General features: G+C 40.0%; 1 protein-coding gene across 1 annotated transcript in view; it reads right to left on the reverse strand.

Annotated features, from left to right (window-relative positions):
* The window catches only part of Cntn5 (contactin 5), a 499129-nt gene that overhangs the window by 57059 nt on the left and 429611 nt on the right, over positions 1-12459 (reverse strand). Inside the window, exon 14 of the mRNA XM_004626235.1 lies at positions 5894-6052. Coding sequence (XP_004626292.1) covers positions 5894-6052 — 159 coding nt within the window. The remainder of the gene's footprint in view (positions 1-5893; positions 6053-12459) is intronic.

The raw sequence follows: 12459 nt of genomic DNA on the forward strand, positions 1-12459 counted from the left end.
TCTCTCTCTCTCTCTCTCTCTCTCTCTCTCTCTCTCTCTCTCTCTCTGGGTCATGTGAGCACAAAATGACAAAGTGAACATGTGCAATACAGAAAAAGTGCAAAAAACCTAAAAAACAAAACCCCTAAATTTCTGTTCTTTTCATGAAGCAAGCCTATAGCATTTTCTTATTTGTAATAAAACCAGGCTCTACCATTCTATATATCATCAAAGCCAATATATGGCCCTTCCGTAGTAACTTTGGTCCCCTTCCTACAATATAATTTTGCCCTACAACATTCATCAGTCTTTTAGATACAATACAATTGGCCTAATTATATTGTTCTGCTTATTTTTTATCCTTACCCATGAGGTAAGGGTAGGGATTTTGTTGCTGATTTTTCTGCTCATCAATACATCCCAAGTACCTAAAATACCATCTTTAAAGTTCTCAATAAAATTTATTAGATGATCAAAAGCAGAGTCCAATTGCCTGGTGTAATTAAAACCTGCAGTTAAGTTTTGTTTGAACCTGCATGTAATTATCGAAGGATTTATGCTAGAATATGTGTGCAAGTGTCCCTCCTCCCAGGGCTGCACATGTTTATATTCCCGTGGTCACTAATATAGGTCATGACAATGTGCCCTCAAAGCACATTCTAAACTTTTTTTTTTTTTTTGGTGGAATCGGGGGTTGAAATCAGGCCCTTGTACTTGCCAGGGAAGTGCTTATTCTACTGAGCCATCTTCCTGGCCCCTCTAAACTCTTTAAAGTCACATTAAAAGACTTTTCTAGGGCTGGTCAAATAATTCAGCAGATTAAACACCTGTAAGCAGGCACAGGGACCGGGGGTTCAATCCGCAGGCCTGTTGTGCAGGCCCAACCCCTGAGGCATGCTGGGATGGTGATTGAGACTGGGCGTCGTGGCGCAAGCCTTAATCCCAGCTCTTGGGAAGCTGTAAACAGGCGGATCACTATGGGTCCAATCTAGTAGTGAGACCCTGAACACCCTGTAGGCCCTTCCCCAAAACAAAACAAAGCAAAACCACAACAAAAGCTTTTCTGGAAAGTCTAAATTCAATGTCCATTATCAGGGATATAAAATAATTGTAGAAAACATGAACTGGAGATATTATAATCCATGAAGCATTGTGAAATGAGTTAGCAACAAAGTTTTGTGCTATAAAACAGGATTTTTGATTTTAAATGCAAAATTGTAGGTGATTAAAGATAATAGATGAGTTATAACAAAGAAATTATTTCTAACATCTCTGTAAGCATTGTTTAAATAACGCTTTTATTTATTTGATGCCGAGTCTCACTATGCAGCTTGGACTCATAGTGATCCTCCTGTCTCAGCCTCCCCCGGGCCGAGATTACAGGCGGGCAGCACCACACCCAGTTTCCCTGAGCAGCACAGCATGCAGTACCGGGCACTGAACCTGGGTCCTTACACTTGTTAGGCAGGTGCGTAGACTGCTGAGCTATCTCCCCGGCCCAGTAAGCATGCTTTTAGTTTCAGGCAAAGTGTATTTCAGATAGTACTTGCAAACTATCGCAGACAGCAGAGGACCTCACACTGACTGACTTAGGGAAAGACTTGTGGAAATATCTGTCTCCTGAAAGAATCCCATCCAGGAATTTATTGAATATAATACAAAATACCCTGCTAAATGGAAAAATTTAATCAACGGACCCATGGGGAACATATTCAGAAACCCGCCCATAGACTGGTAGAGAGGTAGTTTGAAAATAGCTGAATTGGGTAAACAGAGACCAGTCAATTCTATGCACATAGGTGCTTTGAAACTGTTGAGGAGACACAAGTTGTGTAACACTGCTCAATAACCTGAAGAAGCAGGTTATTCTACATTAAAGGGAATTTGTTTCATTAGAAAGGGATTTGTAAATGAAAACATCTCTTATAGTTGTTTTCATACTTTCTTCAGGATGAATCATCATCTTTTCCTTTGAGTCTCATTTGTGGGAGCCAGTATATATAAATCTATTGTAAAGTGTGCTTAGACTGAAAGTCCATGCAACTTTTTACTTCAACAAATATAAGGAATGCACTCTTCTTCATATTCATTTTGGTATATAAAGGAATTTGAAGCGCTTTAAATGCTATTTAAAGAAATAAATAGAAATTTCTAATAGAAATTTAGAAATTAAATTATAATAGAAATTTCTTAATAGAAATTTCTATTTTAGCACTTATTTTGACTAATACTGATTTAAGTTAAGAGACCAACAGCCCGCTACATACCTAGCACTCTGAAGGGTGGGGAGGGTAAAATAGGTCAGGAATGTATTCATGAGACAATTCATTTACTTATTATCATACGATTGCAATAAGACTTTAAGGAACTAGAAAATAGCTCCCAATATAAATGTGTTACTAACATTATATTAGAAGGATAAAGACACACATTTAGAATAGGTACTTCTGAGATAAATACAACATTCGATCCATAGACACTACAGGTGTGTGCATGCTTACACACTCATGAACACATTCTCACATTAAAAAAGTAGAAACAGATGGGCAAGAAAGAAAATGAGAGACAAGAATCAGAGAATGAAAGTAACAAAGGAAGTAGCTACAGTTAGTAAAATCTAAGATGGTCTGAATTACTGCAGCCATAAAATAGACATTTATACATGTTGACATGTGTTCAGAAGAAATATGGGCTTTGAAGTAGCTGACGGGGTCACTTGCAAGAGCAAGCAGGAATATAGCCTGAGGCTGGAGGATAGCTAGGTCAGTGATGGCAAACCTATGGCCTCAGGGCTCGGTTTATACCATGGAAAGCTCTAGAAGGCTTGCTGTGGCTGGGACAGGTGGTGCGCAGCACCAGAGCTGACATCGAGTCCATTTCCTAGATATGGAAGAGTCAAAGTTTGGAGCTATGCCACTAAGGGTAGCACGGGAGCACTGGGGCGGAATTAGAAGAACTCTTGTGCAAATCAGCTTGTGTCTTGCAAATTTGTGTCCTTCCTGAATCTCCGTACATTTGTGTTTCTCCTGAATCTACCATCGCCACAGATTTCCCCAGGTTTCTTGGGTCTGCTGTGGTATTACCAGGCTGCAATGAAGCAGAAAGTGAGGCATACGTCTGTATCACGAGGTGTGGGTCTATGTGCATAGTGCACAACAAAGGTAAGCACGCTGAGGCCTAAGCTAAGGCACAACCCTGAAATCAGTAAAATTCAGATTACTTTTGCAGGTAAATAAATATACTTTGCTCTCTAATTGTAAACTTTATACCAAATTAACTTTCTGCTCAAATTATATTTATCTAAGGCACAAATGGACTAATCCCTTGGTTGAATTTCTTTCTGCATTCAGATATTATACTGATGCTTGCTTTTTGCCTTAAAAACCAATAAATCAATTCTGACTTAAAACATAAGCACACATTCTTAACTGGGATTGACAACTGTTCTGAAGATGACATTCAAGAGTCTTAATTTTTTTATTTTAAGGAAGAGAAAAATAAACAAGAAAAACAATGGTATAAAATTTCAAAACAAGATTGTAGGAGAGTAACCATGGTTAGTGTATTGTGTATTTTTTTTTTCAAAGTAGTTGTTCAGATTACAAGATGTAAGCATAAAAAACTGATCAAACAATATTAGGCACAAATACTTCTTTTCAACAAGTTAATGTAATTAGAAGTATGACTATCTTAACAGTCATATATATATATATATATATATATATATATATATATGATATATGTATTTCCCTTTTGCCTTCCTTCTTTTCTCCCTTCCCTGATTCCAGTTTCTCTTTCCTTTTGAGGATTCTCTTCCATTTCACAATATCTATTGAACGTTTTGGGTCTTATTTATTTCTTTAGCTTCTTATATAGTTTTCAAATATTGTATTAAATACATATCTGATAACCACCAGCTGAGAGTGATTTTACATATTCCTACTGGATGACCCCATTTTGAGAAAGAAGAAGATTTTGGTCTTACAACAAAGAAAACCATTCTGGACAAAGATAATATTTAAAATTTAGGAACTAGCTGGGTGTGGTGGCAAACTGTATCCTGAGTACTCTGGGAGAATGAGACAGAAATTCCCTGGGCAGCTTAGCCTGTTTAAAATAAAATTAAGCATTGCCTGGACAACCTATCCTGTTTAAAATTAAGGCAATGTTTAAAAAGATTAGGGTTGTAGATCAACATGAGGGTTCTGGATTAAATCCCTAGTGCTGCCAGGTATGGTGGCACATGCCTGTAATCCCAGCACTCAGGAGGCCGAGGCAGGAGGATCACTGTGAGTTCAAGACCGACCTGAACTACAATGCGACCTCATGCCTATTCTGAGCTGCATGGTGAGATCCTGTCTCAAGAAGACAAAAATAAATAAATAAGGACATAAATAAATAAATCTCTAGAATCATGAAAATAAATAAATAAATAAACAACTATAATAAAATCCTAATAACAGACATTAAAATACTGGACTGTTTCAAATAACATAACTTACACTGGGTTTCTTTTTACATACAAAGCCCATGTATGACAATAAAGGAGCAGCTTAAGGAACTGGGGCGATGGAAGTGTTCTACTTCTCATCTCAGAGGTTATTGAAATCTCTACTACAAAACTTCTAAGTTTGCCATAGAACTGTACTTCCCCAGAAATTGCCTGTTGAACTGGTGACCCCAAGGTGAGGCTTGACCATTCCTTGACAATGTTGCCCCAACGTCCATTTCCTGGTTTGCGAATTATATGATGGTTATGTAACATGTTATAATCAGGACAATCTGAGGAGTAGGTCTGCTATTTTTGCAACATCCATGTGATTCTAAAATTATTTCAACTAGTAAACAAGATGCGGTCCCTCTTTGGGAACTGAGCAAAGAGGACAGCATGGGAGCTTGTGTTTCTCAGGTTTATGCAAAGAACTGAGCAGTATTCACTCTTGGGATAAATAAGGATAAGTTTCCAGAATCTGAAAGCACCCCAAGTGAGCCTGTTAACAGATTTACCTCAAGAGGTAGGAAGTTGTTCTGTGTCCAACCACCATCCCCAGATCTCTCTTTTTTAAAAGATCTTTTTAAAAATAATTTTACTGAGCAGCAAATAGCAATGAGACTGATTACTAGTACAGTTTCAACAATTAATACATTGCGTATTGTGGTCTTAGTGGTTATTCATTGTACAAGATACAGACATGATATCCTGTCTACAAACACTATCAGAAAAATCTCTCTATTCATTGAATTAAAAGCAGCTGCATACCTATCCTAAATGTTTTGAATTTACAGATACAAAATGGTTGTTCATTTGTATCCCTTTTCTGTTTAGTTTTGTCAGAGAAGGGTATACCATTGTCATTTAAATATTGTAGTGCATGAATTCAGCAAAATAGTCCAATATAGTCCAGTAGTCCATAATAGTAGTGGGTTTTCTATAAGACTGGCAATGTCAAAAATTTTTGACTTGAGCCTTTTACATCTTATCATTTTAATATGGCTTTTCTTTTTATACCTCACTTTTATTCTTTTCTGCTGGATGATTAAGACCAAGATAAAGCAAGACCTATATAACAAGAAATGTAACTTTTGTATCTGATAAGGTCAGTCAGATCCATTCAAGATTTATCCTGAAACCCTGTACCGCAGTTTGCAGATCCTTTGTGAGTGTCAGCCATGAGGATGAGTCACGGCTATTGCTTGACCAATGTGCTCTCTGTGAAAGCCTGAGAGAATGTTTTCTCTCCATGTGATTCTCCTTAGGCACACTCTACATCATCTATCACTTTCCTCTGTGGCCCCATAATCTCCTTGATCAGAAAATTTGGGACACAACTGAGTTACAGGATGTTACAGTACAGGTTCTCGTATGTCCTGAGTCTTCACTGACCTTGAAAAGCTAGGCCCCTGGATCTCTTACCTGTCCTCACAGTCTGCCAGCCCAGGGAGAAGGGGCTGCGAGCCTGCAGGTTGTAGGAGGAGATGGGACTGTGGTTGTCAGCGGCTGGAGTCCAGGACAGTGTGGCTGTGCTTTCAGTGATTTCCTCAACAATTACTATCCCTGGTGGGCCTGGGGGACCTATAGGGAAAAGGCAATGGATAAGGTTAAGTGCGGACCATTAGAAGCCACAAGAAATTGTATTTCCAATGTGGATTTCATCAAACTATATAATCATCTTAATGAAATATGTATTCAGTAATGAAAATTGACAGCAAGAAGTTATGGGCTGCAAATTGGTTTCTAGGATTTCTGGAGGGAACTTAATTATAGATTCAATATTTTTCTGACACTTTGTACCTAGAGGCAACTGCGAATTAGCATTATATTTTATAAGAAAAGAAAAAATAATTAAAAGCAGACACAAGGATGTGAATGTCAATATCAACTACAGCTGTTGCAATCAATCACAGTTTACAGAGGCAGCATCAGAGAATGACAGGCAGTGCTACAAAGAATGAAAACAATTCCATTCATTCAAGCAGATAGTAGTGGATGGGCTAATTTCAGGTTCAAAAAGCCTACAATGTACAAGCACTGGGGTGTAGTCTATCAAGCACCTAAATCCCAACAAAAGAGATACAAAAGGGTTTGAAATGATGATGGTATAGAAAAAGGAAGCATATATATCTATGTCAGGCATACATAAAGTTCTATAAGGAATTTAAAGGAGGCTGTAATTAGCTTCTTGTAGGTATGGAAGGGTAGGGAATCAGAGGAAGCTAATTGCCTTTTGATGATGAAAGAATGGTAAAGAACAGCTTTGATAAATCTGGGCATTAGTGGACTTCATCTTCAGTGAATAACCATGATCTGATTTGAGGAGAAACCTATCAGTATTCCTAAATAGTTATTTTGATAGCATTTAAAATATGTAGGTATTGATAACTAGTGGCTTAAAGTAATGTCAGTTTTCTTACCGACACTTTTCTAACAACATGAACAATTGAAGATGCAAAAAGGTTTTTATTTTGAATAAAAATATTATGCTGGAACTTTCTCCCATAGTCAGGTGCTCTCCGGATTTTGTGGTTTGGAGTTTGAAGATGTTGGAACTGAAGAAGATGTCACAGAGTTAACACGTGACTTAGTGTCAGAGACCGAGCAGTTGGTGAAGACTGCTGCGTCTTTGGGACTGTTGTAAGAAAGAATGGTGACACAGAAAAAAAGTTTCACTGCCTCTTCAGGGCTCATGGCAGTTCTAGAAGCTGAAGGACAAACATTTTGGCTGAGAAGCAGCAGCAGGAGATGGCAGGGAGTACTGATGTGAGAAAAGGGGCTGTTCGCTCCACTGGGAAGGTGACAGGGAGAAGAAAGGACCTGTGGGAAAGGAATATTGGGCAGCCCTGGGATGGAGCAGCAACAAGGAGGTCTGGGGGAGTAGGTGACAGGAGAAAGCAAGGAGAGAAGAACGTAAAGCATTTGGAACAGGATTGGACTCCAGACTGTTATGTTATTTTGAAGTACAACTGGGCAAGTGTGCAAGGCTAGGCAAGTGTGCAAGGCTGGTCAGGTACGTGAGGCTGGCTAGGTGTGTGAGGCTGGCTAGGTGCATGAGGCTGGCCAGGTGCTGAAGCTGGGCAGGTGAGCAAAGCTGGGCAGGTGCACAAGGCTGGGCAGGTGCACAAGGCTGGGCAGGTTTGCGAGGCTGGCTAGGTGTGCAAGGCTGGGCAAGTATGCAAGCCTGGGCAAGTGTGCAAGCTTGGCAAATTGTGCAAAGCCTGCCAGGTGTGCAAGGTTGGCCAAGTGTGCAAGGCTGGGCAAGTGAGAACTGAAGGAGTCGGGGCATCTACTCAGCTGGAGGGGCTCAGCAGTGTGTGAGTGTCTATCATTACAGATGCCGAGGATGTGCGTGATGTGAAGGGGTGGTGAGGTGAGAAAAGGGCAAGCCTGAATGACTGGTGAAGGGGGCACGAGGGGGGTCTGGAGTGTGGGTTACCATGGGAGACTGATACGGTAGTAGGAGCTTGTATTGTGAAGGGAAATTACAGACTTTGTGATGTGTTAAGGGTAGGGCAGTTTTGAGTGACATTTTGGTTTTCAGGAGTGAAATGGAGAACATGATTATTAAGGTTGGCAAGGTCTAGGCCTTATGTAAAATATGTTTAATAGGCTCAACAATATCAAAACCCATTAAAATAGCGGTTAATGATGTAGCAAGGAAGATAAGCTGGATCCAGGTGCTTAAGAAGGTATCTGACAACTTAGACTGCTGACAGTAACAGAGAAGTGTCTATAATAACTAGCTATGATATTAACTATAAGTATAACAGTGGCTACCATACTCTCATTGTCTGGTGCTATAAGTTATTGCTGGACATTAACTTATTTATCTATCAATAGGCCACTCTAAGGTGGACATTATTATTCCTATTTAATGGCGAGGCTAATGGAGATTGTTTAGTTAAGAATAGGCAGTCAGTGTCATTCTGTATATGTGGTTTCATGTTAGGCACTGGGAATCAGAGTCCATTCCAACGAGAGGAATACTTGCCAAATTTGTTCTGCTATGTATAACAGCTGAGATTTGAATATAGATGTGATTATAAAATCTGATTTGTTGAAAGAAGCAAAGATCCTTGATTATTTGCTGTCACTCTAGGAGATAGTTTCTATTGATAGAAGATAAAGAAAGACAGAAAGCATGTGGGTCAGGGAAAAGCCATTCAAAATTACATAGAAAGGTAGAGATGTCATCTGAGGAATGCATGAAGGACTTTGCTGGACTGTGGCTAAGAGGGCCACCCTTCCTTCCTTTCCTTTCTGTGTGAGCAAAGCTGAGCCCATCTTGCACTTCCCAGAATCTGAGCTGTTCTGCAGCTGTCGCAATTGGTAGGCAATGGTGGAAGTGATGCTATGTAACTTGAGGGGCAGCATCTTAGTGAGCTCTGAGCTTCACCCCAGCACTGCTGGGACGAATCATGGGAAAAGCCAACTGCCACGGTAGAAGTCTGACTACACTAAGACCACTATTTGGGACAGGCGGCCACGCTACCCTTCTGGAGGGGCCCCCATGAGCAAGACACACTCAGCCTGAGCGCAGGTCTTCCAGGCTCCCAGGTCAGCTACCAGACACTCCGTGGTGCCCTGAGACCCACTGAGTCCATGGCTGCACCTAGAGTTGAACCTTGTCCTACACTACATGTTTGCAGTTGGCTCTTATTTTTGTTGGATTTTCAGGACTATCTTGCTGTTTTTCTCACAGAAATTGCAGGAGAGAAAATTAAGCTTGATGAGATTTGAAACAGTAAATGAATCCTTGTCAAAAACCATTTAAAACGAAAGTGAAAATTTGGTATCAAGCATACTACATTATCCTGCATCAGCTCTATTTTTTTAAGCCTGTAAATAGTATTGGAGAACAGGCCCCTCTAGACACACGCAAAGGCGCAGGGAAGCAAGGACGGGGTGATTCGTGGAAAGAAGGCCTAAGCGTGTCCTCCTAACACCAAAGGAGGAGGAGACGTAGCTACTGTCTGAAAGAATAGGCTAAGTCAGACAAATAGGCGTGACAACTCAGGACATAATAAGTCGCTTTTAAATGTTTATCATGTGGTTTACTCATTTACCATCCAAAAGGCCACCCTGTAGAGACTGAGTTGAAAAATAATAAAACATTTTGATAAATAATAGTCAATGATATGACTAGATTTTCTGTAGGAAATTACCGATTAATATCTATTAATGCATATTAACAACTAGTTATTCAAGTTTTTACCTTTAGGATATAATTATGTGGATTTACAATATACACTTACTGTGAAGGCATGTTATTATCTATTTAACTTCTTTCTGATTTGATTCTTTTTAAAGAGAATAAAGATAGTAAAAAAAATAGAAATGATACAGAATTTCACTAAAAATGGTATGAATTCAACAATGGTTGCTTTATTGCATACTGCAGATTATTGACAATGTATTTATTTTTCTACAAGAAAATATTGACTGATACACCACACGCCAGGCCTGTGGAGTCCAGCCTCACGTAGCACTTCATGCGCTCACTGCGTGCCCCCTTGCCTTCGGGCCCCTCAACGGTGTGCAGGATTCTCTTAGATTTGTTTACTGACCACTGACCTAATGTGGGCGGCCCTTTCCTTATGTTTGCAACCCCACAGGAATAATCAGCTCTTCCCAGGAGTCAGAGGCTCTAACTGAGAAATGAGGGGCTGGGAGAGAGTTCAGTAGAATAAGCGCTTGCCTGGCAAGCACAAGGGCCTGAGGTTGTAATTACTTTTTAAAAAGCAAAATATTTTATTTTCACTGTTTGGAAAATCTCCACATTTAGTACATACAAGAGGTGATTGGAATAAAAAATAAAAGCTTAAGTTAAAAAATGTTAAGAGTAAAAGATACACTCTCGCTAATCCCCCTTCAAGCACACACCTTCTTGCCACTTTCTGAGGCAGTTCTGGAAGTCATTGTTCACAAGTGTGTTTTATGAAGTGTAACAAAAAATATGCTAATGGTGCTGCCAGGGAAAGCAAGACCATAAAAATACTGTGGTGTGTCTTCATCCACCCCTCGTTCACCAGATGTGACCTCGTGTGAATTCCGGCTTTTCCTCAAAGTCAAAATGACCATGGAAGGTAAATGTTGTGAATCAGTTCAGCACACTGGGTGGCCATTATAGCCCAGCTGAAAATCTCCTAAGGAGGACTTCAAGAACTGCCTCAGGAGGTGGCAAGGACGATGGGATGTGTTGAAGTGGGGAGGCGTGTTTTGAGAGGTTCCTTGTTTCTACCGGCTCCCCACCTCCTACGCAGCTCGCCTCCTGCTTGCCTCCCTGTCGGCCATCTTTATAACTCTGTCCCTCACACACAGCTCTCCACTCTCCTCATCACACTTAGTTGGCACTTCAGGCTTCCCAGCACACACCTCTACAGAAGCTTCACTTTCTTAAGCTATTTCGTCAACCGTGACTAGGCAGGGACACTATATTTTCTGTATTCATTGCACCAGGTACATTTTATTTAGAGTTAAAATCACAGTTAAAACTTTCTGTGGATGATTGTGCAACCAATTTATTAATTACAGCTTCTCTCCTTGTATTTTAGGTACGGGGGGCTGGAATTATAATTTTTCACTGTTATATTTCAAGTGCCTCGTGTATTGCTTAGGAGGCAATGTGTTATGGTATAGATTTAAGCAAATGGCTAACTTCTACTAGCTTAATAGGTCAGTGTAATTGCTGAATTAATATTTTTACACATTTTTACTTTTAAGATATTGAAATGTGAAAGACATTATTAATCATTACAAAATCATATATACTACCCTTCTGAACGAATGCTCTAAATGTATAGAAAAAACAGACTTTCGTTGCATTGCTTTCTCATCTTTGTTAAATGCCACTAATTGGAAGCCCACCTGGCGATGGGGGATTGCTAGACATAAAGGCAAGGCGATTAGTGTCTTTCAAAGTTTGATGAGCAGTGAAATTTCTGGCGTATCTGTAAAGAGAATGCAGACTTAATGAGCTTTACCTAAGAGCGACTGAATTCCAATTTCTAAGATTAGAGCTCTAGACTCTGTATTTCGTACCAGATGCCTAGGAAATTTTTATGCAAGCTGCAAGAAAAATTGATCTAAAGGGAAGAGAGTTGGACAAAGAATCAGAAGAGCTTTATTGTAGTTCTCATTCTTGCATGTGAAGACTTTGAGGCCTGAGGCAAATTTCTGAACCTATTAAGTCTAAAGTTTCTTACTTTATAGAGAGCATGATAAGACAAGTCTTACTATTGTGAATATTTTATAGGATGATGTGCTAAAAAGTACTTGGTCGGTAGGTGCACTGAGCGGGCCACTCATCCCTGTGACGTGGCCAGTACCACTCAACCCAGAGCAGGTCATTCCTTACTAATGAAAACAGCAGACTGGATTTTATCAAAATAACTGAGGAAACATGTGAACTAAATAGGAAAAAAAGTTATTGGTGTGAGTAGCTTCAACAGTATTTATCTACTTCAGAGATTACAAGGTAAAACAAAATAATAGTGCTGAAATGATAAGGATTTAGTGGTCAGTGATCAGGTAGAAGGTGTTGTGCTCAGTGTTGGGCACTTCTACCTCATCAAATTATGGTGAATTTCACGTTAACACCTGCTTCCCAACTGGAGGGCCGAACCTCGGAAAGCTTACACGTGAGAGTGTTGCGCAGTACACCGAGGTGGATCTGGAGTGTCACTGGGATGGCTTACGTATGCTTCCTACTTTTATTGTTTTGTGTTCGTATAGAACACTACTGCACATAATTCAGCATAGCTGGAATGGGCAGATTTCAAAAGATTTAAATATTATGAGCAGGGGAGACATTTTTAATGAACAAGAATAAGTTTAGAGTCAGAAAATGTGTGTAGAGGTAAGTGAACTTTTTGGTCACCTGGCTGAGGCTTGCCGCACCTGTCCCAGGGTAAGTGGGGGAGACTAACCCCTTCTCCAGGGTAACCCCTTCTCCAGGGTAAGTGGGGGAGACTAACCCCTTCTCC

Source organism: Octodon degus, unplaced genomic scaffold (genome assembly GCF_000260255.1).
Source record: "Octodon degus isolate 3935 unplaced genomic scaffold, OctDeg1.0 scaffold00012, whole genome shotgun sequence".
Classification (NCBI taxonomy): Eukaryota; Metazoa; Chordata; class Mammalia; order Rodentia; family Octodontidae; genus Octodon; species Octodon degus.